At 45.4% G+C, this 25252-nt stretch overlaps 1 protein-coding gene across 4 annotated transcripts in view; it reads right to left on the reverse strand.

Annotated features, from left to right (window-relative positions):
- Positions 1-2060: 2060 nt before the first annotated feature.
- MAML1 (mastermind like transcriptional coactivator 1) overlaps positions 2061-25252 on the reverse strand; it is a 58467-nt gene continuing 35275 nt past the window's right edge. The window contains exons 2-6 of one of the 4 annotated variants that reach the window (XR_007134492.1): positions 22061-23473; positions 17427-17666; positions 14984-15080; positions 5472-5614; positions 5209-5342 (exon numbers count right to left, since the gene is read on the reverse strand). Coding sequence is in view for 3 of the 4 variants with exons in the window: in XM_047777877.1 (XP_047633833.1) it covers positions 4363-5342; positions 14984-15080; positions 17427-17666; positions 22061-23473 (2730 nt within the window). In the remaining variant the exon portion in view is untranslated. Of the gene's footprint in view, positions 5343-5471; positions 5615-7131; positions 7385-14983; positions 15081-17426; positions 17667-22060; positions 23474-25252 lie in introns of all 4 variants that reach the window. The other 3 variants (XM_047777879.1, XM_047777877.1, XM_047777878.1) reach the window with 3 other exon arrangements.

A 25252-nucleotide genomic window follows, 5' to 3' on the forward strand; every position in this document is an offset into this window, starting at 1 on the left:
ACCACAGCTCATGGCAATGCTGGATCCTTAACCCACTGAGCAAGGCCAGGAACCGAACCCACAACCTCATGGTTCCTAGTCGGATTCATTACGCACTGTGCCGTGAGGGGAACTCCAGTCTTGGTAAATATTTAAAATTAAATATATGATCATGTCATCATTAGAAGTACTGCAATTTTATTAGCCAGTCTCCTCTGACAGTTCTTTAGATTCTCCTACTTTTCTGCAATTGTACACAGTGGTACCAGAAACACAACCTTTTCCGTACGATCTTTTTGTGTCCAGAAATTTTTAAAAAATATTTATTTTAGGGCTGCTCCTGCAGCATGTGCAGTTTCCCAGGCTAGGGGTCTAATTGGAGTACAGCTGCCGGCCTACACCACAGCCACAGCAACACCAGATCCAAGTTGCGTCTGTGACCTACACCATAGCTTGAGCGAGGCCGGGGAGTGAACCCACGACCTCATTGTTCCCAGTTGGATTCCCAGGCAACCCCCCAAATTATTTTTAAGAATGGCTTTTCAGAGTTGGAATTGCTGGGTTGGACACAAGGCATAAACATTTTAAGGTGCTTGTTACCTTTTTCAGAATTTCTTGTCACAGAAATCCCTGTGTTGCTCAGTGGGTTAAAATATCCATTATTGTTTGGGTTGCTGCTGTGGAACAGTCTCGATCCCTGGTCCCAGAGCCACTGATGTGGTAAAAAAAAAAAAAAAAAATTCTTTCCACAGAAAGTTGTGTGGCAGCCTGCCTCACCACACTGTAGTCAGCACTGAGTATTTCTCATCTTTGTTAATCTGACAAGCAGAATCATCTCATCTTTGTTCTAATTTGCACTTTTTTTTTGCCTTTCTAGGGCTGCTCCTGTGGCATATGGAGGTTCCCAGGCTAGAGGTCTAGTCAGAGCTGCAGCCACTGGCCTATGCCACAGCCACAGCAACGCGGGATCCGAGCCGCGTCTGTGACCTACACCACAGCTCACGGCAACACCGGATCGTTAACCCACTGAGCAAGGCCAGGGATCGAACCCGCAACCTCATGGTTCCCAGTCAGATTCGTTAACCACTTTGCCAGGATGGGAACTCCTAATTTGCACTTTTTTGATTACTAATGAGAGTGAACCCCCTACCCCGCCCCAAACATATTCTGCGCCTTCTCAGCCAAGATTTCATGGGTCTTGAGTTTAACTGTACTTTATATTCACAGCTAATTAGGCTTCACTTGAGTAATCAAACGTTTTCATCCCATCATGACAGGCTTCCTCACTGAAGGCTGCTTTCCTGCCCTTCTTGGAGCTCCAGCTTCTCCAGGTCTGACCAACTTCCAAGCTATGGCTAAGGTGAGAGGTCACTGAAAAACCTTGCCTTCCAGGTTCCTGGTGTGGCTTCTACCACCATCATCTCACGTCCCTCATGGTGTGACATTGACGGGAATGGGTGAGTGAATCTGTCAGAGCACTTGTACTTACAATATAAAAGGAAAAGTCAAACATTTGAATTGCTAATTAGGACCTAAAGTATCCCTGAGTGTTACCTGGTCCAACATCCCTCACTTTAGATGTAAGGACATGGATGCGCCAGAGGGGAGACTGGTGGCCCTGGACAGTGTCACTGCTAGTTTTGTATCATCAAAAAACAGAAGGTAATCTGAGGGAAAGCAAACTAAACGCTCCGGCCCACACCCATGTGCATCAAGAAAAAAGCTAAATCGCAAAAGGAAACCAACTTCCAAACAAAGCAATTGTGTCCTGGTCCACCTCCTACCTTTGCTGGCACAGCCATGTGAAGTGAAATACACGGGCAGTTTCCGTACTAGCAAAATACTTTTATTATTTTATATGATGAAACAAGGAAAGTAAAGATTTCTTTTTGGTGTATACCAGAGTTAAGGGAAGTAGAAAATTAAGGGGATTAATAGGACTTTTAGGTACTTTGATGACAGTAAAAAGTTAACAATACCAACTGTTTGCCATAAAACTTATCATAGCTCCCCCAAAACATATATATAAAGGATCATAGTTTTAAAATCTATAAAAGTAAAAAATATACAGTCAGAAACTCTAACACTTATTCCATCTTTAATAAAAAATTGTAAACATTTATTTACACAAAGCAAATGTGTATAACAAAAGTCCGAGCACCCTTTTCTTTTGAGTCATGGCTCCTGGAAGATGGGGATTTGCACTGAAGTGGAGTTGTCTCCTTCCCTGACTACCCAAAAACCAGATTCATAAATAAAAGCCATGGGCAGCTCCCTGGGGAGACCCCAAGCATCACATTTTATTGCTCTGACACTGAAGCAAGTGAGAAGCCTGCTGTCTGTCTAGGCAGCCCTAGGGCTAAGGCAGAGGCAGCCCTCCCCAGAAGGGGGAGGCAGAGGCGTGAGCGCCTGCCCGGGGAAAGAGGTGAGCAGCAGCCAGAGAGAGATCAGGAGAGGAACAAGGACCCACCACCAGCCTTCAGCCCGCTATTTTTGGTAGAAAACCCGCTGAAGTCACCCTCTTCCCCTTCAGATTGGGGAACTCACTCAGAGGGTGGAGTCTTCACTGGCTTTATGATTCATTCCCTTCTTTGAGAGCTAAATTCAGCATCTGGGGAAGGCAAGGAAGTGTTTAAAGGGGAAATGGCCCAAACACCATCCATGGTGCCAAATGGCTATTAGAGAAGAGGATCTGAGGGTCCATGTACCCCCATGAAAGGCACTGCTGGTGCAAAATAATTACCAATGTATGTACAACCCTTCATCCCCTCAAAGCCACTCAAGCTGGTTGTGTGACTATTTTCCTTGGCTCAACTCCTTACATACGATACTCCTTGAATTACTCTTTCTGAGGCTCCAGGGAAACAAAAACGGGGTTGTGGTGTCTCCACAGACCACTCTGCACACAAGCCACTCTTTTCAGTGTACTATTTTTTCTCCAACACTGTTTAAAAGGGTCTCACCCTGCGCTTTCCATAAGTTGAAGTGCTCTCTGTTTTCCACAGTCACAGGTAATACTGTTTTGTGGACTCTTAGCTTAGTCAAGTCCATTACTTTGTAGACTTATAAAAGAGAAATCCACTAGAATCTTTAGAAAGGATGTATTAGTGTTATAAAGCAATTCTCTTTAAAAAGTGCAAGTCATCTGATGAGGGAGTGGCAGAAGTAGTAAAACAAAGTGGCACTCCTTCCTCTGGCCGGGCCCGCCCACTCCCTGCCAAACAGGGCAAGCTTCTTTTTTTCCTTCCCCCAAACCTTTGCGTTGCGGGGAGGGAATACCTCCCCCTCCTTACAATGCTAGGATTCCCTAAGGAATTCTAACAACTCATTCTCTTCCCCTAAATCTAGCAGATCAGTGCCTTAAGGAGGTTTTCCATTTGGGCCAGAGAGAAAAAGAAGGGAAGGCAGAAAGGATATGGGAACTAAAGACAGTGTGAATGAAGGAAAGACATCTGTGCATAACTCAATAATGATCACTTTCCTAACAGGTTAAACATGAGTTTTCGGGGAAACTGCAAAAGGTAGGAAGTTACAACAAGAGACACAGGAACCCCAATTATTCCATTTCAGCATTTAGCCTGGGGATTGCCTGGGGTCTGGCTACCAAGGTGTAGGAGGAAGGGATTCCGCGGCCTAGGTCCTCCTAAATGCCAACCTGGGAGAACAGCATTCTGGGAGGAGGAGCTGAGGGACAGACCACATCTGTGTCACTAGCTCTGCTGTCTCACGGCATCCTGTTTCTTTTTGGCACATGCAGTTAGAGCCTGCACTTATGGAAATGATTTTCCAGTGAGCCTCCCCTTCCCCTGAAAGCTGACAAAGAACAGGAATAAAAAAGGCTCTTAATCAAAAAAGCCCCAGGTTTCCAATGCCACATAATCAATTTAAACCATCACCTATTCTAATCTGTTTTAAAATCTTAAAAATTAAAAAAAAAAAAAAATCTTTTCTATGCTACAAATTGCGAATGGTTCTGCTATAACGTTTGAACAAAAATTTGTCCCCAACCCTGGGGCAAGTGGAGAAATCTTGGATTAGGTCAACACGATGGCACAGATTTTTATAAGCCTGACATCGTAGGGCTTCACTGTTGGTTTTGGTCATTTGGATAGAAAACCAGCTATAGGACCCTGTCCTGGTGTCCCAACACCAGGTAATGATGCCACCAGCAGAGGGGTGGGGCCAGCCTGACAGACCACAACTGCTGGCTGGGAGCCCCAGGCCCCACAGATCCTGTGAGGGCCAGGCCTTGGCCCCCGACTTTAGCTCTACCCACCCAGCTCCTTGGGCGGTGGGCTTTTGGTCCAAAGTAGTTGCTCTTTCTTGAATCTGAGAACAAAAGTATAGGATATATGAACACTGAAAACACCACACATCCTCCTGTTACTGAGGCCCTAAAAGGTCGTCCAAATCATTCATCCACTCCTCCGAAGTCCTGTTCTTCAGCAAGGAGTCGATCAAGTCAGCATCTCCAGCCATACTGGCCAACCCGCTGCCACTTGGCTGCCCGCTGTAGGCAAAGGGCAGCTCCTGGCCTGCAGTCCGCACAGGGTAGGCCTGGGCGCAGTGCAGCCCTGCCCGGCTGCCCATCGCTGGGGCAGGGCTCTGGTTGAAGGCCCCCAGCTCAGGCCCAGCTGAGCTCAGGCCCTGCAAGCCCTGCTGTGGGGCTCCCTGGGGAGGTGCTGGGGCAGGGGCACTGGTCCTCTGCTGTGTGCTCACTGGGGGCAGCATGGACCCCGCTGCAGCTGCTGAGCTCATGGGGGCCATGGGTCTGCTGGGCATCGCCTGAGAGAACTGCGGGCTGGACATTTTCAGGTGGGCCTGCTGCATGTGGAAACTGGACGCTGCAGTAAAGGGGCTTACAGTGTTGTTCCCTGGGGTCTGGCTACTCAGGTTCGGCATCCCCTGATGTTGCCATGAGGAATTCTGGCCTCCCATGGTTGCTGACACCCTGGGGACCTGTGGCTTGGTTAAACCAGAGTTCAGGGTCCCCTTATTGTGCTGTTGGGAGAGACCAGAGTTTCCCAGAGAGTTTTGACCATAGGCAGCTGAAACTGAGGTGTTCTGGCCGACGCTGGTCTGCCGTGGAATGTGGGCATGTCCGTTGGTGGCCTGCGGCGGTGGCTGGGTGACTATCTGGGTTATACCAGAAGCCATGCCATAGAGGCTGCTCTGGGGCATGCTCTGGGAGCCAGTGAACTGTGCCACACCTCGGTCCTGCTGGCCTGAGTTGGAGGGGAGAGAGGAAACTGAAGTATGTCCAGGGCCCATTGGCATCAGATTCCCAGCCTGAGGGAACACTCGAGGACAGTTGGAGTTAGATGGACCCAAGTTGTTCAGGCCAGGCAAGGCAGCAGAGGACCCTAGAAGACAGAGAAAATTCTGTCAACACAGCTAGCATTTCTTGACCACCGCTATGGGGACACCTCTAGGACCCAAGCAGCAGCCCCTACCCTACAGGCACAAAAGGCAAAAATCAGAACACCAGATACCTTCTGATCAGTGGAACCTCGGAGAGAGCCCTGGGGGCCAAAGGTTTCCAACAGGGTGGAATGGAGTTCAGTCTGGAGCAAAGACGAGATTGAGACAGGCAGAGAGGAAGTGGCAAACTCTGGCTAGGATGTGGGAAGCACGTCTGGAAATGTAAGTGAAGAGATGGTCCTGACCAGATTCAGAAGAGCTGCGGCCACCATATACAGAGCCAAAGGGTAACTGGATTATGACTCTGGTTTAGACCTTGCTGGACAGGGACTGGTAAACCCCCTCAGATGAGAGGCCCACACAATGTGGTGCTGCAGGGGAAAAGTGAGGGAGAAGCCTAGGCTGAAATCAGAAGACAGTTACTCTGTACTTGCTCTATGGTGGGTGCTGGGCTGGGGAGATGGCATGGAATGGGACAGAGAAGTCCTGTCCTCAGTGAACTTGCTGCCTGGGACTCTATCTTAAGCTATGGTGCACAGGGACAGCACTGAGATGGTTTTTGTGGGTAGGAAAGATACTATTCGGGGGTTGGCCATAACTGAGTATAGTGGTTTATCCTCTTCCTTTTTCCATTAGCACCTAACTAAACACTGAGTTGAGGAAAAGAGAAACAGCTGAAATAGTCCACTTTACTCCAGTGACAACTCACATCAGATGGGATGAAGAGGACAGCTGGCCAAGAGCCAGGCTTCCGAGATGCCTATAGACTGCAACCCCTAAGTCCTGGTTTAGCACACACATAAAATCCCACTTAGTCTCCTCTGGAATGCACAGCTGTGGTCAACTTCTCTGGGACACTTTATAGTGAGAATCACTGTCCAAGAAAAGCACTGGTTTCAAAGATATCCCAAGAGCTAGGAAGGCAGGTAGGGCCCAGATTTTATTGCATCTGTCAACTATATTTCTGGAGCAATAGCCAAGCAGTCAGGTTTCCTCACATAACTGACACATGCCAGCTGAGATCTCAAAAGGCTCCCTGCCCCTTTCTGGTCAACTCTATGCTGCTGCTACTGCATCTATGGCACCAATATGAGCAGAAAGGAAGAAAGAAGCAAAAGGCCAGACAAGTACATTAAGCTCCTTATCTGGAAAATAGAAGAGGGTCATTTTTTGAAGAGACACCTAACAGAAGTAAATAACTTTCTTAAGAATACAGAAACAGATGGGATTAAGATGGCAGAACAGAAGGCCTGGAGCTAACCTTCTCTCATAAAAACGACAGAATTACAACCAAATGGTGAACAACCTTCAAGCAAATGGACTGGAAACTTTCAAAAAGATATCTTACGACAGGAGTTCCTGTCCTGGTGCAGTGGTTAACAAATCTGACTAGGTACCATGAGGTTGCAGGTTCAATCCCTGGCCTTGCTAAGTGGGTTAAGGATCTGGTGTTGCCATGAGCTCGAAGATGCAGATGGGATCTGGTGTTGCTCTGTGTATGTAGGCCAGCAGCTACAGCTCCAATTAGACCCCTAGCCTGGGAACCTCCATATGCTGCATGAGTGGCCCTAGAAAAGGCAAAAAGACAAAAAAAAAAAAAGATATCTTACTACAGAAGACAGAGAGGAGGCCACATAAAGATGGTAGGAGATGCTATTACATGATATAAGCAAGCCCATACCCACCGGGTGGGCAGCCCACAGCTGGAAAGTAACTGTATCAGAGACTCACCTACAGGAGTGAGAGTTCTGAGCCCCACGTCAAGTCCCCACGCCTGGGGATCTGGAATTGGGATAAAGAGCCCCAGAGCCTCTGGCATTGAAGGCCAGTGGGGCTTGTGCACAGGTGCTCCACAGGACTGGGGGAAACAGAGACCCCATTCTTGAAAGGCACACACAGACTTTTGTGTGCACTGGGTCCCAGGGCAAAGTAAAGGTTCCAGAGGAATCTGAGTTGGACCTGACTGCAGTTCTTGGAGGATCTCCTAGGAAAACAGGGGATGACTGTGGCTCATTTTCAGGGAAGGACATTGGAGGCAAAGTTCTCTGGAATAATCATCAGCATGTGTTCCTCTAGAGATGGCCATTTTGGTAAAATCAGGCCCCGCCCATCAGGGCTGAGAAGCCCCAGGCCAAACAATAATCCCAGGAGGGATCACAATCCCACCTGTCAGTAAACAGGCTGTCTAAATACCCTCGAGGCACACAGCAGCCTCTAATCTCACCCAGAGACAAAGCCCACCCACCAGAGGGTTAAGAATAGGCCCCACCTCCCAGTGGGCAGGCACATCAGGAAGCCTACAGCAAGCCCCCCCCCACTTCAGCCACAAGGGGGAGGACAGCAGAAGCAAGAGAGGCTACAACTCTATTGTCTGCAAAAAGGAGACGACACCAAAAACCTATAAAACTGAAAAGGCAGAGAACTATAACTCAGATAAGGGAACAAGAAAAAAAGAACAGCTAAATGATCCAGAGATTATCAGCATCCAGGAAAAAGACTTTAAATTGATCATAGTGAAGATGATGCAAGACACTGGAAATAAACTGGAGGCAAAGAGAAATAATTTACAGCAAACACTGAGCAAAGAAATATAAGATTTAAAACTTAAGCAGAGATGCAAAATACAATAACTGAAATAAAAATTCTTTAGAAGCAACCAGCAGCAGAATATGGGAGGCAGAAGAACGAATAAGCAAGGTGGAGGACAGACTATTGGAAATCACTCAAGTGGAACAGAAAAGAGAAAAAAAGACTGAAAAGAAATGAAGACAGCCTAAGAGAACTCTGAGACAATGTTAAGCACACCAACACCTGGTATTATAGGATAGGTGACAGAAGGAGAAGAGAGAGAAAGGGACAGAAAAAATACTTGAAGAGATATAGCCAAAAACTTCCCTAACATGGGAAAGGAACCACTCATTCAAATCCAGGAAGCACAATGAATACCATATAAAATAAACCCAAGGTGGAACACCCTGAGAAACATATTAAATCAAACTGACCAAAATTAAAGACAAAGAGAAAATACTGAAAGAAGATAGAGAAAAGAAACAAATAACATACAAGGGAACCAATAAGGTTATCGGCAGATTTTTCAGCAGAAACTCTGCAGGCCAGAGGGGAGTGGCATGATACTCTTAAAGAGATGAAAGGGGAAAAAACCTCCAATCAAGATTACTCTACCCAGCAAGGAAGGCTCTCATTCAGATTTTCTTTTTTTCTTTTTAAGGCCACACCCACCGCACATGGAGGTTCCCAGGCTAGGGGTCGAACTTATGCCAGAGCTACAGCAACACAGGATCCGAGCCGTGTCTGTGACCTATGCCACAGCTCACAGCAACGCCAGATCCTTAACCCACTGAGCAAGGCCAGGGATTGAACCTGCAACCTTATGGTTCCTAGTTGGATTCATTTCTGCTACACCACAATGGGAACTACTTCAATCATTCAGATTTGAAGGAGAAATCAAAAGCGTTCAGGTAAGCAAAAGCTAAAAGAATTCAACAACACTAAACCAGCTTTATGACAAATACTAAGGGAACTTCTCTAGACAGAAAAGAAAAGGTGACAACTGGAAACAAAAATACCACAAATGACAAGGCTCACCAGTAAAGGCATATATACAGTAAAGGTAGGAAATTATCCACGCACAAATATGCTATCAAAATCAGAAATTATAAGAGAAGGGTACAAATGCAGGACAATGGAGATGCACCTGCAATTAAGAAACAACTTAAAACAATCTCATATATATATAGTCTCCTATATCAAAGCTTCAGGGTAAATGCAAACCAAAAATCTACAATTGATACACAAATAAAAATCAAAGACAACACTAAAGGAGCTCCCGTCATGGCAGTGGTTAACGAATTTGACTAGGAACCATGAGGTTGTGGGTTCGATCCCTGGCCTTGTTCAGTGGGTTAAGGATCTGGCGCTGCCATGAGCTGTGGTGTGGGTCGCAGATGTGGCTCGGATCCTGCATTGCTGTGGCTCTGGTGCAGGCCGGCAGCTACAGTTCCCATTAGACCCCTAGCCTGGGAACCTCCATATGCCATGGGAGCGGCTCAAGAAAAAAGACCAAAAAAAAAAAAAGACAGCACTAAAGATAGTCATCAAACCACAAGAGGAGAGAACAAGAGAAGAGAAGAAAAAAGAGCTACAAAAACAAATCCAAAACAGTTAACAAAATGGCAATAAGAACATACATATCACTATTACCTTAAATGTAAATGGACTAAATGTCCCAACCAAAAGAAAGAGATTGGCTGAATGGATACAAAAACAAGACCCATATATATGCTGTCTTCAAGAGACCCACTTCACTTCTAGGGACACATACAAATTGAAAGTGAGAGGATGGAAGAAAATATTCCATGCTAACGGGAATCAAAAGAAAGCTGGAGTAGCAATACTCATATCAGACAAAACAGACCTTAAAATGAAGAATACTTTAAGAGACAAAGAAGGACATTACATAATGATCAAAAGATCAATCCAAGAAGAAGACATAACAATTGTAAATATATATGCACCCAACATAGGATCACCTCAATAATATAAGGCAATTTCTAACAACCTTAAAAGGGGAAATTGACACTAACACAATAATAGCAGGGGACTTTAACACTCCACTTACAGCAATGGACAGATCAACCAGACAGAAAATCAACAAGGAAACACAGGCCCTAAATGAAGCATTAGACCAGATGGACTTAATAGATATTTATAGAATATTCCATCCAAAAGCAGCATAATAAACATTCTTCTCAAGTGCATACGGAACATTCTTTAAGATTAATCACATCCTGGACCACACATCAAGCCTTGGTTACTTTAAGAAAACTGAAATCATATCTAGCATCTCTTCTGACCACAATGCTATATGACTGGAAATCAACAATAAGAAAAAAATGCAAAAAACACAAACACATGGAGACTAAACAACATGCTACTAAACAACCACTGGATCACTGAAGAAACCAAAGAGGAAATTAAAAAATACCTAGAAGCAATTGACAACAAAGATACGACACTCCAAAAGCTATGGGATGCAGCAAAAGCAGTTCTAAGCGGGAAATTTACAGGAATACAAGCCTACCTCAGCACACAAGAAAAAGCTCAAATAAACAACCTAACTTTGCATTTAAAGCAGCTAGAGAGAGAAGAACAGACAAGACCTGAAGTTAGCAGAAGGAAAGAAATCAGTAAGATCAGAGTAGAATAAATGAAATAGAAAACGAAGAAAACCATAGAAAAGATCAATGAAATGAAAAGCTGTTTCTTTGAAAGGATCAACAAAATTGATAAACCCTTAGCTAGACTCATCAAGAAAAAAAGACAGAGGATTCAAAATCAATAAAATTAGAAATGAAAAAGGAGAAGCTGCAATAGACATCACAGAAATACAAAGGATCATAAGAGACTACTACATGCAACTATATGCCAATAAAACAGCCAGCCCAGAAGAAATGGACAAATTCTTAGAAAAGTACAATCTTCCAAGACTAAATCAAGACGAAATAGAAAAGATGAATGGACCAATCACAGTGATGAAATTGAAACTGTGATTAAAAAAACTTCCAACAGGAGTTCCCGTCTTGGCGCAGTGGTTAATGAATCCGACTAGGAACCATGAGGTTGCGGGTTCGGTCCCTGCCCTTGCTCAGTGGGTTAACGATCCGGTGTTGCCGTGAGCTGTGGTGTAGGTCGCAGACGAGGCTCGGATCCCGCGTTGCTGTGGGTCTGGCGTAGGCCGGTGGCTATAGCTCCGACTCGACCCCTCGCCTGGGAACCTCCATATGCCGCGGGAGTGGCCCAAGAAATAGCAAAAAGACAAAAAAAAAAAAACAAACTTCCAACAAACCAAAGTCCAGGACTAGATGGCTTGACAGGTGAATTCTATCAAACATTTAGAGAAGAGCTAGCACTTATCCTTCTGAAACTATTCCAAAAAATTGCAGAGGAAGGAACACTCCCAAACTCATTCTATGAGGCCACCATCAATCACCCTGATACCAACACCAGACAAAGATACCACAAAAAAAGAAAATTATAGGTCAATTTCACTGATGAACACAGATGCACAAACCTCAACAAAATACTACAAAGCGAATCCAACAATACATTAAAAGGATTGTACATCATGATCATATGTGAATTATCCCAGGGATGCAAGCATTCTTCAATATCCACAAATCAATCAAGTGTGATATACCACATTAACAAACTGAAGAATAAAAACCATATGATCCTCTCAATAGATGCAGAAAAAGCCTTTGACGAAATCCAACACCCATTTCTGATAAGAACCCTCCAGAAAGTGCGCAAAGAGGGAACCTATCTCAACATAATAAAAGTCATATAATGACAAACCCAGAACTAATGTCATTCTCAATGATGAAAAGCTCAAAGAATTCCCGCTGAGATCAGGAACAAGATAAGGATGTCTGCTCTTACCACTACTATTCAACATAGTTTTCGAAGTTCTAGCCACAGCAATCAGAGGAGAAAAGTAAATAAAAGAAATCCAAATTGGAAAGGAAGAAGTAAAACTATCACTATTTGCAGATGACAGGATTCTATACCTAGAAAATCTTAAAGACGATACCAGAAAACTGTTAGAGCTCATCAATGAATTTGGCAAAGTTGCAGGATACAAAATTAATACACAAATCAACTGCATTTCTATATACTAACAACAAAAGATCACAAAGTGAAAATAGGGAAACAATCCCATTTACCATCTCATCAAAAAGAAAAAAATACTTAGGAATAAACCTACCTAAAAAGACAAATGACCTGTACACTGAAAAGTTTAAGTTGCTGATGAAAGAAATCAAAGATGATACAAACAGATGGAAAGACATACTGTGCTCCATGCTCTTGGACTGGAATAATATTGTCAAAATTACTATACTACTCAAGACAACATACAGATTGAATGCAATCCCTATCAAATTAACAAGGACATTTTTCACAGAACTAGAACAAAATATTTTAAAGTTTGTTTGGAGGCACCAAAGACCCAGAATAGCCAAAGTCATCCTGAGAAAGAAAAACGGAACTGGAGGAATCAGGCTCCTTGACCTCAGACTATACTACAAAGCTACAGTCATCAAGACCGTATGGTACTGGCACAAAGACAGAAATATAAATCAGTGGAACAGGATAGAAAGCCCAGAATTAAACCCACACACCTACAGTCAACTAATCTATGACAAAGGAAGCAAGAATATACAATGGAGAAAAGACAGCCCCTTCAATAAGTGGTGCTGAGAAAACTGGATAGCCGTATGTAAAAGAATCAAATCAGTACACTTCCTAACACCATACACAAAAATAAACTCAAAATGAATTAAAGACCTAGATATAAGACCAGATACTATAAGACTCTTAGAGGAAAACAGGCCAAACACTCTCTGACAGCAACATCTTCTCAGATCCACCTCCTACAGTAATGACAATAAAACCAAAAATAAGCAAATGGGACTTAATTAAACATAAAAGTTTCTGCACAGCAAAGGAAACCTAAACAAAATGAAAAGACAGAGTTCCTGTTGTGGCTCAGTGGTTAACGAATCTGAATAGGAACCAAGAGGTTGTGAGTTCCATCCCTGGCCTCACTCAGTGGGTTAAGGAGCTGGCATTGCTGTGAGCTGTGGTGTAGGTCACAGACACAGCTCAGATCCCACATTGCTATGGCTCTGGCGTAGCCTGGCAGCAACAGCTCTGATTAGACCCCTAGCCTGGGAACCTTTATATGCCCCGGGTGCAGCCCTAAAAAGACAAAAAACAAAAACAAAAAAACAAAACTGAAAAGACAACCCACAGAATGGGAGAAATATTTACAAATGAATCGAGAGGAAAGAAATTAATCCCCAAAATTTATAAACACCTCCTAGGAGTTCCCGTCGTGGTGCAGGAGAAATTGACTAGGAACCATGAGGTTGTGGGTTCCATCCCTGACCTCGCTCAGTGGGTTGGGGATCTGGCATTACCGTGAGCTGTGGTGTAGGCAGCAGATGCGGCTCAGATCTCGAGTTGCTGTGACTCTGGCGTAGGCTGGCAGCTGCAGCCCGATTAGACCCCTAGCCTGGGAACCTCCATGTGTCGCAGGTGTAGCCCTAAAAAGACACACACACACACACACACACAATAAACACCTCCTACAGCTCAATACCAAAAAAACAAAAAACCCCATCAAAAAATGGGCAGAAGATCTAAACAGACAATTCTCCAAAGAAGACATAACAGATGGCCAAAAACATGAAAAGATGTTCAACATCACTATTAGAGAAATGCAAGTCAAAACCACTATGAGGTACACTTTACACCAGCCAGAATGGCCATTATCAAAAAGTCTACAAACAGTAAGTGCTAGAGAGGCTGTGGAGAAAAGGGAACCCTATTACACTGTTGGTGGGAATGCAAACTGGTGCAACCACTGTGGAAAACAGTATGGAGATTCCTCAGAAAACTAAAAATAGAACTATCATTTGATCCAGCAGTCTCACTCCTGGGCATATATCCAGAGAAAACTATGACTTGAAAAAACACATGTACTCCAATGTTCATTGCAGCACTATATACAATAGCCGAGACATGCAAACAACTTAAATGTCCATCAACAGAGGAGTGAATAAAGAAGATGTGGTACATGGAGTTCCTGTTGTGGCTCAGTGGTTAACGAATCCGACTAGGAACCATTAGGTTGTGGGTTCGATCTCTGGTCTTGCTCAGGGGGTTAAGGATCTGGTGTTGCCGTGAGCTGTGGTGTAGATCACAGACGTGGCTCGGATCCTGCGTTGCTGTGCCTCTGGCATAGGCCAGCAGCTATAGCTCCGATTAGACCCCTAGCCTGGGAACCTCCATGTGCCGCAGGTATGGCCCTAGAAAAGAGGCGGGGGGGGGGGGGGGAAAGGAGAGAAGATGTGGTACATATACACAATGGAATATTACTTAACCATTAAAAGGAAAGAAATAATGTCATCTGCAGCAACATGGATGGACCTAGAAATTATGCTAGGTGAAGTCAGTCTGCTATCACTTACATGTAGAATCTAAAAAAAGGACACAATGAACTTCTTTGCAGAACAGATAGTGACTCACAGACTTTGAAAAACTTATAGTTTCCAAATGAGACAGGTTGGGGATGGGGGGATGTGCTGGGGGTTTGGGATGGAAATGCTATAAAACTGGGATGTGATGATTGCTGTACAACTATAAATATAATAAAATTCATTGAGTAATTTAAAAAAAAGAATTACAGAAACCACTTCCTATTGATAAAATTATCTTCCAACTAGAAATGATCTTGCTTCAAAAGATTATAGAGCAGGGACCCAGCCAAAGCACTTAGCTAAAGGAGCCTCCCTCTATGACTCTCTTCTCCTGACCTGTAGGGTAACCAGAAAGTGAGGCTCCTTATGTAGACTGAAGTTACAGGACCGAGTTTAAATCCACTTTGCATCTACAGCATAAAGCTTGCAGGCAGCAGAACTCAGCACGAGTGGAACTGATAACCTGCTTTGTCCAGTGCCTGACTTCCTTGCCCGACTTCATCGCCTCAGACGTTTCTCACCTGTGAATTGTCCAACCTGTTGTGGGAAGGTGCTCTGTGTTGGGTCCTGATACTGGGGTGGTGGGCGGGTCAGATGGCGCTGAAACTGCTGTTTCTCCTAGAAAATGCCAAGAACAACACAACAAAACAAAAAGACCCACATAAAACAAAAACAAAGTATTAGATTAGAAAGAACTAAACTGTTCAGGTTTGTCACCCAAAGGGATTCCTGTAAAGATACGATGCTCATCATTTCATTTGGGGGATCCTTTTTATTTTTTTTGCCATGCCTGTGGCATGCAGAAGTTCCTGGGCCAGAGAATGAACCTGTGCCACAAGAGCAACCCCAGCCGCTCCAGTGACAATGCCAGATTTTTAACCAGCTGAGTCACAAGGGAACTTTGGGGGATATTTCTTGCTTTTTTTCTTAGGGCCACACCTGCAGAATAGGGAGGTTCACAGGGCAGGGTCCAATTGGAGCTATAGCTGCTGGCCTATGCCACAGCCACAGCAATGCCAGATCCGAGCCTCATCTTCAACCTACACCACAGCTCACAGCAATGCCAAATCCTTAGCCCACTGAGCAAGGTCAGGGATCAAACCTGCAACCTCATTGTTCACAGTTGGTTTGTTTCTGCTGGGCCATGATGGGAACTCCTGGGTGAGCCTTAATAAACAGTATGAAAGAAAAGGATGGGGTCATTCAAGAAGCAATGATTTTTTTTCCCCCCAATCTTTTTCTAGGGCCACATCTGCAGCATATGGAGGTTCCCAGGCCAGGGGTCGAATTGGAGCTGTAGCCACCGGCCTACACTACAGCCACAGCAATGCATGATCTGAGCCAAGTCTGCAATCTACACCACAGCTCACAGCAACGCTGGATCCTTAATCCACTGATCGAGGCCAGGGATCGAACCCAAAACCTCATGGTTCCTAGTCAGATTTGTTAACCACTGAGCCACGGTGGGAACTCCTTTTTTTTCTTTTTTTTTAAAAAAGGTGGTATATCAGTTAGAAAAAAAAAAGGATTGGCAGACCAGGGAAATGCAAATCAAAGCCACACCTACCACGATTTCTTGAATCAAACAGATAAGCGTGGCAAGGATGTGGAGAAAACAGCCCCCCCACACACTGCAGAGGGAATACAAAATGGCACAGCTGCTTTGGAAAATAGTCCAATAGTTCCTCAGAAGATTAAAGTGAAGAGTTACCATATGACCCAGTAATTCTATCCTCAGGTATACATTTAGGAGAACTAAAAACCTATCTACAAAAAGGGGAAACAACCCTCCCAAAATGTCTTCCAATTGATGAACAGATAAATAAAGTACAGCATATTCATATAACAAAATACTACTCAGCAAGAGAAAGGAATGAAGTACTGATACATGCTACAACATGGATGAACCTTGAATGCATTTATATGTAACATCCAAAATAGGCAAATCTATAAAGATAAAAAATAGGAGTTCCAGCTGTGGTGCACTGGAATTGGCAGTGTCTCTGGTGCCCTGGATTGGAGGTTCGATCCCTGGCTCAGTACTGTGGGTTAAAGATCTGGCATTGCCACAGCTGTGGCAAGGTCACAACTGTGGCTTGGCTCTGATCCCTGGCCCAGGAACTCCATATGCCTCGGGGTGGCTAGAAAAAAAAAAAAAAAAGGTTGCCTAGGCTTGGGAAGATGGGGGGAATAACTTTTAGTAAGTATAAGGTTTCTTTTGGGTGATAAAATGTTCTAAAATTCACTGTGGTGATGGTTGCATTGTGAATAAACTAAAAACCATTAGAATTATACACCTTAAAGGGGGGAATTGTATGTCACGTGAATGATATCCCAATAAAGAAGTTATTCAAAAAATGGCAGAATTGAGGCAGTGATGTGGGTTTTAAAGTCATTCTCAATCAATTTTATCCTCTGGGTACTAGTTCTTTTCTTACGTCTTAAGAATGTAATTTAAAATCCTGAGAACTCCTGTAACCTCCATACCTACACACTACACTTGGTGAACTGCAGGACCAGGAAGGGGCTTGTCACTCCTGATTCTAGAACCCCAGGACCTCAGAAATGTCTTCATTTCTCTGCTTTATGTTCTGACTTACAGCAAATTCTATTGCTGAAACAAAGTGGCTCCTACAGAAAATTGGTGGACAAGAGAGCTCAGTGCCTTGGTAGCTGCTGACAAGGGACAAGGAAAAATGTTCCCAACACATACAGTTTTAGCCACAGATTTGGCCTTCATTAATTCCCCTTAAGTGACAAAAAGCTGCTCTGACACAGGCTACCACTGGGAAATTCACAATCCTGGAAATGGGTTTAAAAAGGGCAAAGTACTCTAATACTAGACATGCAAACAATCACAAATCCACATACACACACAGTGGAGTTTGCAGCCACTGCAGTCACTTGTGAGGCAGACAAACATTGGAGGCGATGATGGGCACTTTCTTTCACCTTCTTCTTTACCTGTTCTGCCAGAAGGTGCTGCTGCCTTTGCAAAAACTGCTGTTGCTGCAAATGCTTTTGTTGCTGTTCCCTCTGTTTCTGTTGGTCCAAGAGCAACTGATGCTGCTTCATTACAGCTGCCTGCTGCTGGTTACTGAGATAGGGGGTGCTGCTGTGAGTGCTGGCCACGGACACAGCAGGCGGCTGAGTCCCCACACTGGCGGCCTGGGTTGGTACAGGGACGTTGGGAGGATTCTGCTCCTGTTAACACAGATAAAGGAGGGGGGGTATCTCGAGTCAGGTGGGACACACTAAGCCCCAATCAGAGTGATGAGCTCTGCTCAGTGAAAGCCTAGCTCAAGGCTTTCTCTGCAAGCCTCTGCTTTCTTGCAGGTGACTCCAGTGTAACCACCCTCCAGGGCCAGGCCGGAAACCAAAAGCACCCAGGCACAGCAGTGAATAGTAACCAGTTGCGTGTTAGCTTTGTTCCCCGTGATTCACCAGTTTCAAAGATGTGATCTTACATTTAAGCTGGTATAAATGCATACATAGTTCAGTGGCAACTGTAGCTTTAAATGCTCCCTTACTGGAATGCATGGGTGCAGATGGGCCCCCAGAGGAGGGGCTCTGGTTTTCGGAGATGCTACATTCTGAGTGTGTAAACCTTGGGCCCCTGGTGGCAGCACTGTTCCTGAACTGCCTGAAATTACGTGGTTTGTTCTCCTGTGTATAGTATTTCCCTAGGAAGAGATTGCTTGGCATTTGTCAGATATTCAAGCTCAACTCAAATACTGAGTATCAAGAGAACCTGAGTATCAAATATTGAGTACCAAGAGTTACCACAATACTACTCCAATATCATTACTTACATTTAAAAGGAGAAATTTTAGGGAGTTCCCGTCGTGGCTCAGTGGTTAACCAATCCGACTAGGAACCATGAGGTTGTGGGTTCGATCCCTGGTCTTGCTCAGTGGGTTAAGGATCTGGCGTTGCTGTGAGCTGTGGGGTAGGTTGCAGATGTGGCTCAGATCCCGAGTTGCTGTGGTGTAGGCCGGCAGCTACAGCTCTGATTAGACCCCTAGCCTGGGAACCTCCATGTGCCGTGGGAGCAAAAAGACAAAAAAAAAAAAAGCAAAAAGACAAAAAAATGAATAAATAAAAGAAATTTTACTTAAACCAAGAAAAAAGCAAAAAGCGATTCTCACTTAAAAAGATTCAACTTTTATGGAGTTCCCGTTGTGGCTCAGTGGTTAACGAATCTGACGAGGAACCATGAGGTTGCGGGTTTGATCCCTGGCCTCACTCAGTGGGTTAAGGATCTGGCATTGCTGTGAGCTGTGGTGTAGGTTGCAGACGCAGCCTGGATCCCTTGTTGTTGTGACCCTGGTATAGGCTGGCAGCTACAGCTCCAATTCAATCCCTAGCCTGGGAACCTCCATATGCCACCGGAGCGGCCCAAGAAATGGCAAAAGGACCAAAAAAAAAAAAAAAAAGATTCAACTTTTGGAGCTTTCTTTCCACTCCTTACTCATTTGCATATTTAACTCTCTTTTGCCAGGGGTGGGCATATGGAAATTCCCGGGCCAGGGACAGAACCTGTACCACAGCAGTAGCCAGAGCCACCCAAATGACAATGCCAGATCCTTAACTTGCCGAACCATGAAGGAAATGCTTGTATATTTAGTCTTTATAAGATTTGAATATTAGAGCAGACAGATTGAGACAATCTCCTTACCCCAATCACCAGAGGCTTATGGACTACAAGAGTGCCTTGTGAGGTGCAAAGTACTACTGAAATGGCAGTCATCACTATGCTGCTCTTGCTTTAGGACACTCTTAGCGGCTGTGTAGCAGTTTAGTAGCTGAAATTAGTAGTATTAACATTTACACATGCATTCTCTCTGTTGAGAGATGCCTACAACACGTCCAGTTTTTGGCTATTATGAAAAATACTTAACATTAAATCATTTTCCAAAAGCACTGTGCCCATTTACAAACTCTATTATCTGAACACGTCAATTTCCTTATGGTATTACTAGCACTGAGTTTTTAAATTCCTTCCTTTTTTTGCCACAGCAAGCAGCAGCTTGATGTAGGATCTCAGTTCCTAGACCGGGGATTGAACCCAGGCCACAGTGGTAAAAGCAACCAGTCCTAACCATCAGACCACCGTGGAACTCCGCAAGGTTTTCTTTTTTTTTTTGTCTTTTTAGGACTGATCCACAGTTGGGAAAATGCCAGATCTTCTGTGCTGGGCCAGGGACCAAACCTGCGACTCAGTGCTGCTGATCCTGTTGTGCCACAACAGTAACTCCCCAGGGTTTTTGTTTGCTTTTCTTTTTAGGGCCTCACCTGCGGCACATGGACGTACCTGTATCCAGGCTAGGAGTCAAATTAAAGCTGTAACTGTCAGCCTACGACGCCACAGCCAGAGCAACTCAGGGATCTGAACCAAGTCTGCAACCTATACCACAGTTCACAGCAACACCGGATCCTTAACCCACTGAGTGAGGTCAGGGATCGTACCCATGTCCCCAAGGATATTAGTTGGGTTGGTTACTGCTGAACCACGGTGGGAACTCCCCCAATTTTTTTTTTGGGGGGGGGGGTCTTTTTAGGACTGCACCTGAGGCATATGGAAGATCCCAGGCTAGGGGCTGAATTGGAGCTGGAGCTGTCAGCCTACACCACAGCCATAGCAACGTGGGACCCAAGCCGAGTTTGCAACCTACACCACAGCCCACAGCAATGCTGGATCCTTAATCCACTGAGCAAAGCCAGGGATCAAACTCAAATCCTCATGGATACTAGTGGGGTTTGTTACCGTTAAGCCATGATGGGAACTCCCCTAAGTTTTTTAATTTTTAAAGATTTAGAGTGTGCTACAAATACACAAAGGTATTCACTGCAGGCTTATTTTCAGTAGTGAAAAAATAGGAGACAATGCAATATAGCCACAAAACTTCATGTGACACAACCGCTGTCACACAACTGTTAAAAAGTATCAATGGGGGAGTTCCTGTTGTTGCTCAGTGGGTTAACTATCTGACTAGTATCCATGAGAATGCAGGTTTGATCCCTGGCCTCAATCAGTGGGTTAAGATAAGCATAGGTTGCAGATACAGCTCAGATCCCACGTTGCTATGGCTGTTGGGTAGGCTGGCAACCACAGCGATGACTTGACCCCTAGCCTGGAAACTTCCATATGCCAGCGGTATGACCCTAAAATGGGAAAAAAACAAAAACAAACAAACAAAAAACAATGGATCTACATATCCTGATGTGGAAGAAAGTCCAGGACACACTGTGGCGTGAGAAAAGCAAGTTGGCATCATTTAAACTTTGAGGAAGTATGAGAACACTCTGTTTACTATTATACAAGCCCACGCCATGAGAAGGCTTCCAGGGAGATGACATTTTAGAACATATTTGAACGTGAGTAGAAATGCTACTAATGATCATGATAAAAATGGTACTTGACCATTCTCCACCCTACAGAGCCATGTGATTCTGTCAGGCTTGAGTGTCTTGCCTAAATAACTATAGAGTTTATCAGATATGTTAGGAAGCAGCCACTCACCTAAAATGTACTGTATTTTGAAAATACAGATCTGAAAGGTGGTTTAAAAAAAAACCAAAAACCAAAAAAAAAAAACAAACCCAAAAACCAAAGAAGAGTCCGTGAGGAGGACATTAAATGTGATCTCCTTTTTTGTTTTTTGTTTTTTAGGGCTGCACTCGCAGCATATGAAGGTTCCCAGGCTAGCTAGGGGTCCAACTGGACCTGTAGCCACTGGCCTACGCACCAAAGCCACAGCAACACCAGATCCAAGCCGCGTCTGTGACCTACACCACAGCTCATGGCAATGCTGGATCTTTAATGCACTGGGCAAGGCCAGGGATCAAACCCACAACCCCATGGTTCCTAGTCTGATTTGTTTCCACTAAGCCATGACGGGAACTCATAAATGTGATCTTTACCTGCTTAAATACTTAAGTCATATGGCATGAAAGAGAGACTAGACTAAGTGCAGGGGATTCCTCAATCCTGTATGCAGTTAAAACCAAGTTGTACTAGGGGATTTTATCCTATTTTTGTTTATTAAGAATCAATCCTGGGAGTTCCCATCATGTCGCAGCAGAAATGAATCAGACTAGGAACCATGAGGTTGCGGGTTCAATCCCTGGCCTTGCTCAGTGGGTTAAGGATCTGACGTTGCTGTGAGCTGTGGTGTAGGTTACAGACTCAGCTCGGATCTGGCATTGCTGTGGCTCTGGTGCAGGTTGGCGGCAACAGCTCCGATTGGACCCCTAGCCTGGGAACCTCCATATGTCGTGGTGTGGCCCTCAAAAGACAAAAAAAAAAAAAAAAGGAAATCAATCCTGGAGTTTCCTGGCAACCTAGCAGTTAAGGATCCAGCACTCTCACTGCTGTGGCACAGACTTTGATCCCTGGCCTGGGAACTTCTGCATGCTGCAATCGTGCCCCCCCCCCAAAGAATCAATCTTGGTTGGCTTGATCAATTTTCACTCCCAAGGGAGTCAAAGGTTGAAAGTAGCCACTCCCTCCCTCACTTTGTGCCCCAATCACCTAGGACTTGGTAACATGATGGACAGAAGTGAACGAAGAGTAAGAGAGCAAGTCCCGTGCTCACCTGGCTAGGTGGAACCAGTGATCGGAAGGGCATATTTCCTGGCTTTGGTTTCATCAGAAATAAGGAGTTCTGCTCATTGTTCAGATGAGGCAGCTGCTGGGGAAGATAAGTCATCAGGGCCGGCTTGCTCTGACCAGCCCCAGGACTGCCTTGCCCACAGTCGGCTTTGTAGTGAGAAAGGGGTTTGGTATTGCCGTAGTCTAGCACTGACCCTTGGCTAGCCACGGCATTCTGACCCAAGTTACTCGGTGGCTGGTGACTCAGAAGGTTCACATGGCTGGGCTGGAGGTAGGGGCCTCCGGGCCGAGGGGAGCTCTTGTTCACACTGGGCATCATGAGCAATTTGGAATTGCTGAAGTCTTGTTTGTAACTGGGAGGGCTGGCAGGCTTCTCCATGGGATAAGGGACATTTAAAGGGCTGTGGGAGGGGCCTGTCTGCTGCCATGTGGACATCTGGCCTGGACCTGGTGCTGGGGCAGTCTGCTGTGGATTCTGGAGCATCTGCTCGCGCTTCTGCTTGGCAGCGATCTGCTGGAGCTGGTGGGCAGAGGACAGTTCTGAGCCCCCGGCGGGGCCCTGGCTAGGCAACACCACACTGGAGAGGGCTCTTTGTGCATTCTGGGCCTGAGCTGATGCCGGCATCAGGTTAGGACTGGGACTGTCCACCCCAGGCTGACCAGAGGTGTGGAAGAGAGGCTGAGAGCCCCCTAGGCTGGCTGAATCTGTGCTCACAGGGCCAGATGAAGGCCCCATAAAGGTCTGTCCTGCAGACCCAGCCCTCACTTGTGGAGAGCCTAACTGTTCTTGTTCAAAGGCTGCTGGAGAGAATTCTGTCTTAATATTAATATCCTGTGCCAAAGGGGTCTGTGTGGCAGAACCAGAAGACTCTGGATCCTTCTTCTCTTCAAAGTCCTCATTAAAGAGATCCTTCATGTCTTCATCGGGCACTGACCTGTTCAGCTCCTCGATGAGCTCTTTCCACTCCTGCTCGTTAAGGTTGAGGTCAGGCATGAGGTTGCTTTGAGATATGGAGCCTCCAGCCCCTGGGATCATGCAAGGCAGGTCATCCACCGGCTCCTGCTTCAGTTCTTTATTCCGGTTCAGGGGAAATGACTCACCAGGGTTGTTGCCTCCATTTGGGTGGAGGCTTGAGTCTGCCAGACACTTCTTGCTAATAGAGTCCAGCCCCAGTGAGTGCTTTCCGCTGACTTGCAGGGCATCTGTGCCAGGCTTATCAGGCTGACCAAGGGGGGAGGCAGGAGGCAGGCCATTGGAAGACACAGCTACTCCCAGAGGGGCCTCCCGGCGGGTCTTCTTATGCCCAGGAAAGAGGTCTCCATAGCCATTCTGTTGATCACCATTCTGAGGGGATGTGGCACTATCAAGATTCCTCTTCACTGTATCATGGAGATGCTGAAAAACACAAAAAAAGAGTGACTTATGTATACAACACCACATATGAGGCCCCTCTGCTTCTAAGGGTGACTTAAACCAGGGTCCTGAATCCTCTGCAGATCTTGTTTGCCCAGTTTACCCTTCACTTCTGGGAACAAACTCTCATTTCCCCTCCAGGGCTGTCTCTCCCTCCCTCAGGTCCTGTGGCCTCGCCTGAGTCAGGACTAGCTCAACTATGGGAAAGCAACCCAGCTGCAGTCAACCCGTCAGTTCCTGGACTTTTGCAGCTTTTTTTGTAGGACACAAGCCTGATATAGCCCACAGTCATCTAATCTGAGGATATGCCTGAGAATGGAGCCAGTAAGAGCCAGAAGATACATACATATGCTTGAAGCCACCATTTGAGTCCTAGATCTAGGTTATACCCAAAACCAGCCATCCCCCTGGACTTTTCACTTACGGGAACAAATAAATCCCTCCTTGTGTTTAAACCAGTTTAACTTGGATTTCTATTGCTTTCAGCTGAAGGAAATTTGGCTAGTACAGACTTTTTCTCAGGCCTTGCTTGAGGCTGATCACAAGCTCCAGGCCTCCAGCTCAGTGCACGGGCATTTTCATGTCCTTCCCAGCCTTTCTAGGTGCCCTTGCCTGGCTCCACCCCTTCTTTCCAGGCTAGGCTGCTTCCTCATATGCTTTGCAGACTTCTGACTTTTGGTTTTTGTCCCACTCTCCTCCCCACCAACACTGAGCATCTTCTAATCCCCTGCACCCAGTCACCAGCCCTCACAAACCCTACCACTTCTTAACAAGACCGTTAATTTTAACACAGTCACATCTGGCACTGTCACATACTTCCCTGTGTTGTCCTCAACTAGATTTGATCAACTAACCTTATTAAGAGTCTATCATGGGAGTTCCCGGTGTGGCTCAGTGGTTAACGAATCCAACTAGGAACCATGAGGTTTCGGGTTTGATCCCTGGCCTTGCTCAGTGGGTTAAGGATCCATTGTTGCCATGAGCTGTGGTATAGGTAGCAGACGTGGCTCGGATCCCAAGCTGCTGTGGCTCTGGCGTAGGCCAGTGGCTATAGCTCTGATTAGACCCCTAGCCTGGGAACCTCCATATGCCATGGGTGCACCCCTAGAAAAGACAAAAAAAAAAGAGTATATCATGTGTCAGGGACAAATGCTGTGGGATATCAAGACAGATGAGGTGGTCTATCTCTTCACGGGCTTCCAATCTTCTAGGATACAGGACATACATGGATGTGGCTACAGACTAAGACAAATGCCCTATGCAAGAAGTAGAGCAACAAGCACTCTGAGAGTCCAAGGGCAGGAGTTTCATGGAAAGAACATAACAGTAGGGGTGGGGAAGAGAAAACGCAGTATCTTTCTTCCCCAGCCTTATTTTCAACAGCCAGGACACAATTCCTCCACTAATAGACACACCTACACTTGGCCTCTATTCATGGCTGCTCTTTTCCTATGTTTACTTCTGTTACATTTTTGTCCTTCATCCCCCACTGATATTCCATCCCTTCCCCCAACTGGCCCAAAGCATCGGTACTGTGCTTTTTACAATGTTCCAAATAACAACTTTCATTATTATGGTTAAATGGATTTCAGAGGAGTCAGAGAGTAGCACGGGACACTGTGCTGCTGTCCTCTGCTGCAGAGAAGGGCCACAGTGACCCACCACACCTTCCCTAGGAGCCTGAGTACAGAAGTACCTGAGGGTAGCGGGTGTGGCCCATGAGCATTAGCTCTCAGGGGCAATCTATCTGTAGACACAAAC

The sequence above is a fragment of the Phacochoerus africanus genome, chromosome 4, assembly GCF_016906955.1.
Source record: "Phacochoerus africanus isolate WHEZ1 chromosome 4, ROS_Pafr_v1, whole genome shotgun sequence".
Lineage (NCBI taxonomy): Eukaryota > Metazoa > Chordata > Mammalia > Artiodactyla > Suidae > Phacochoerus > Phacochoerus africanus.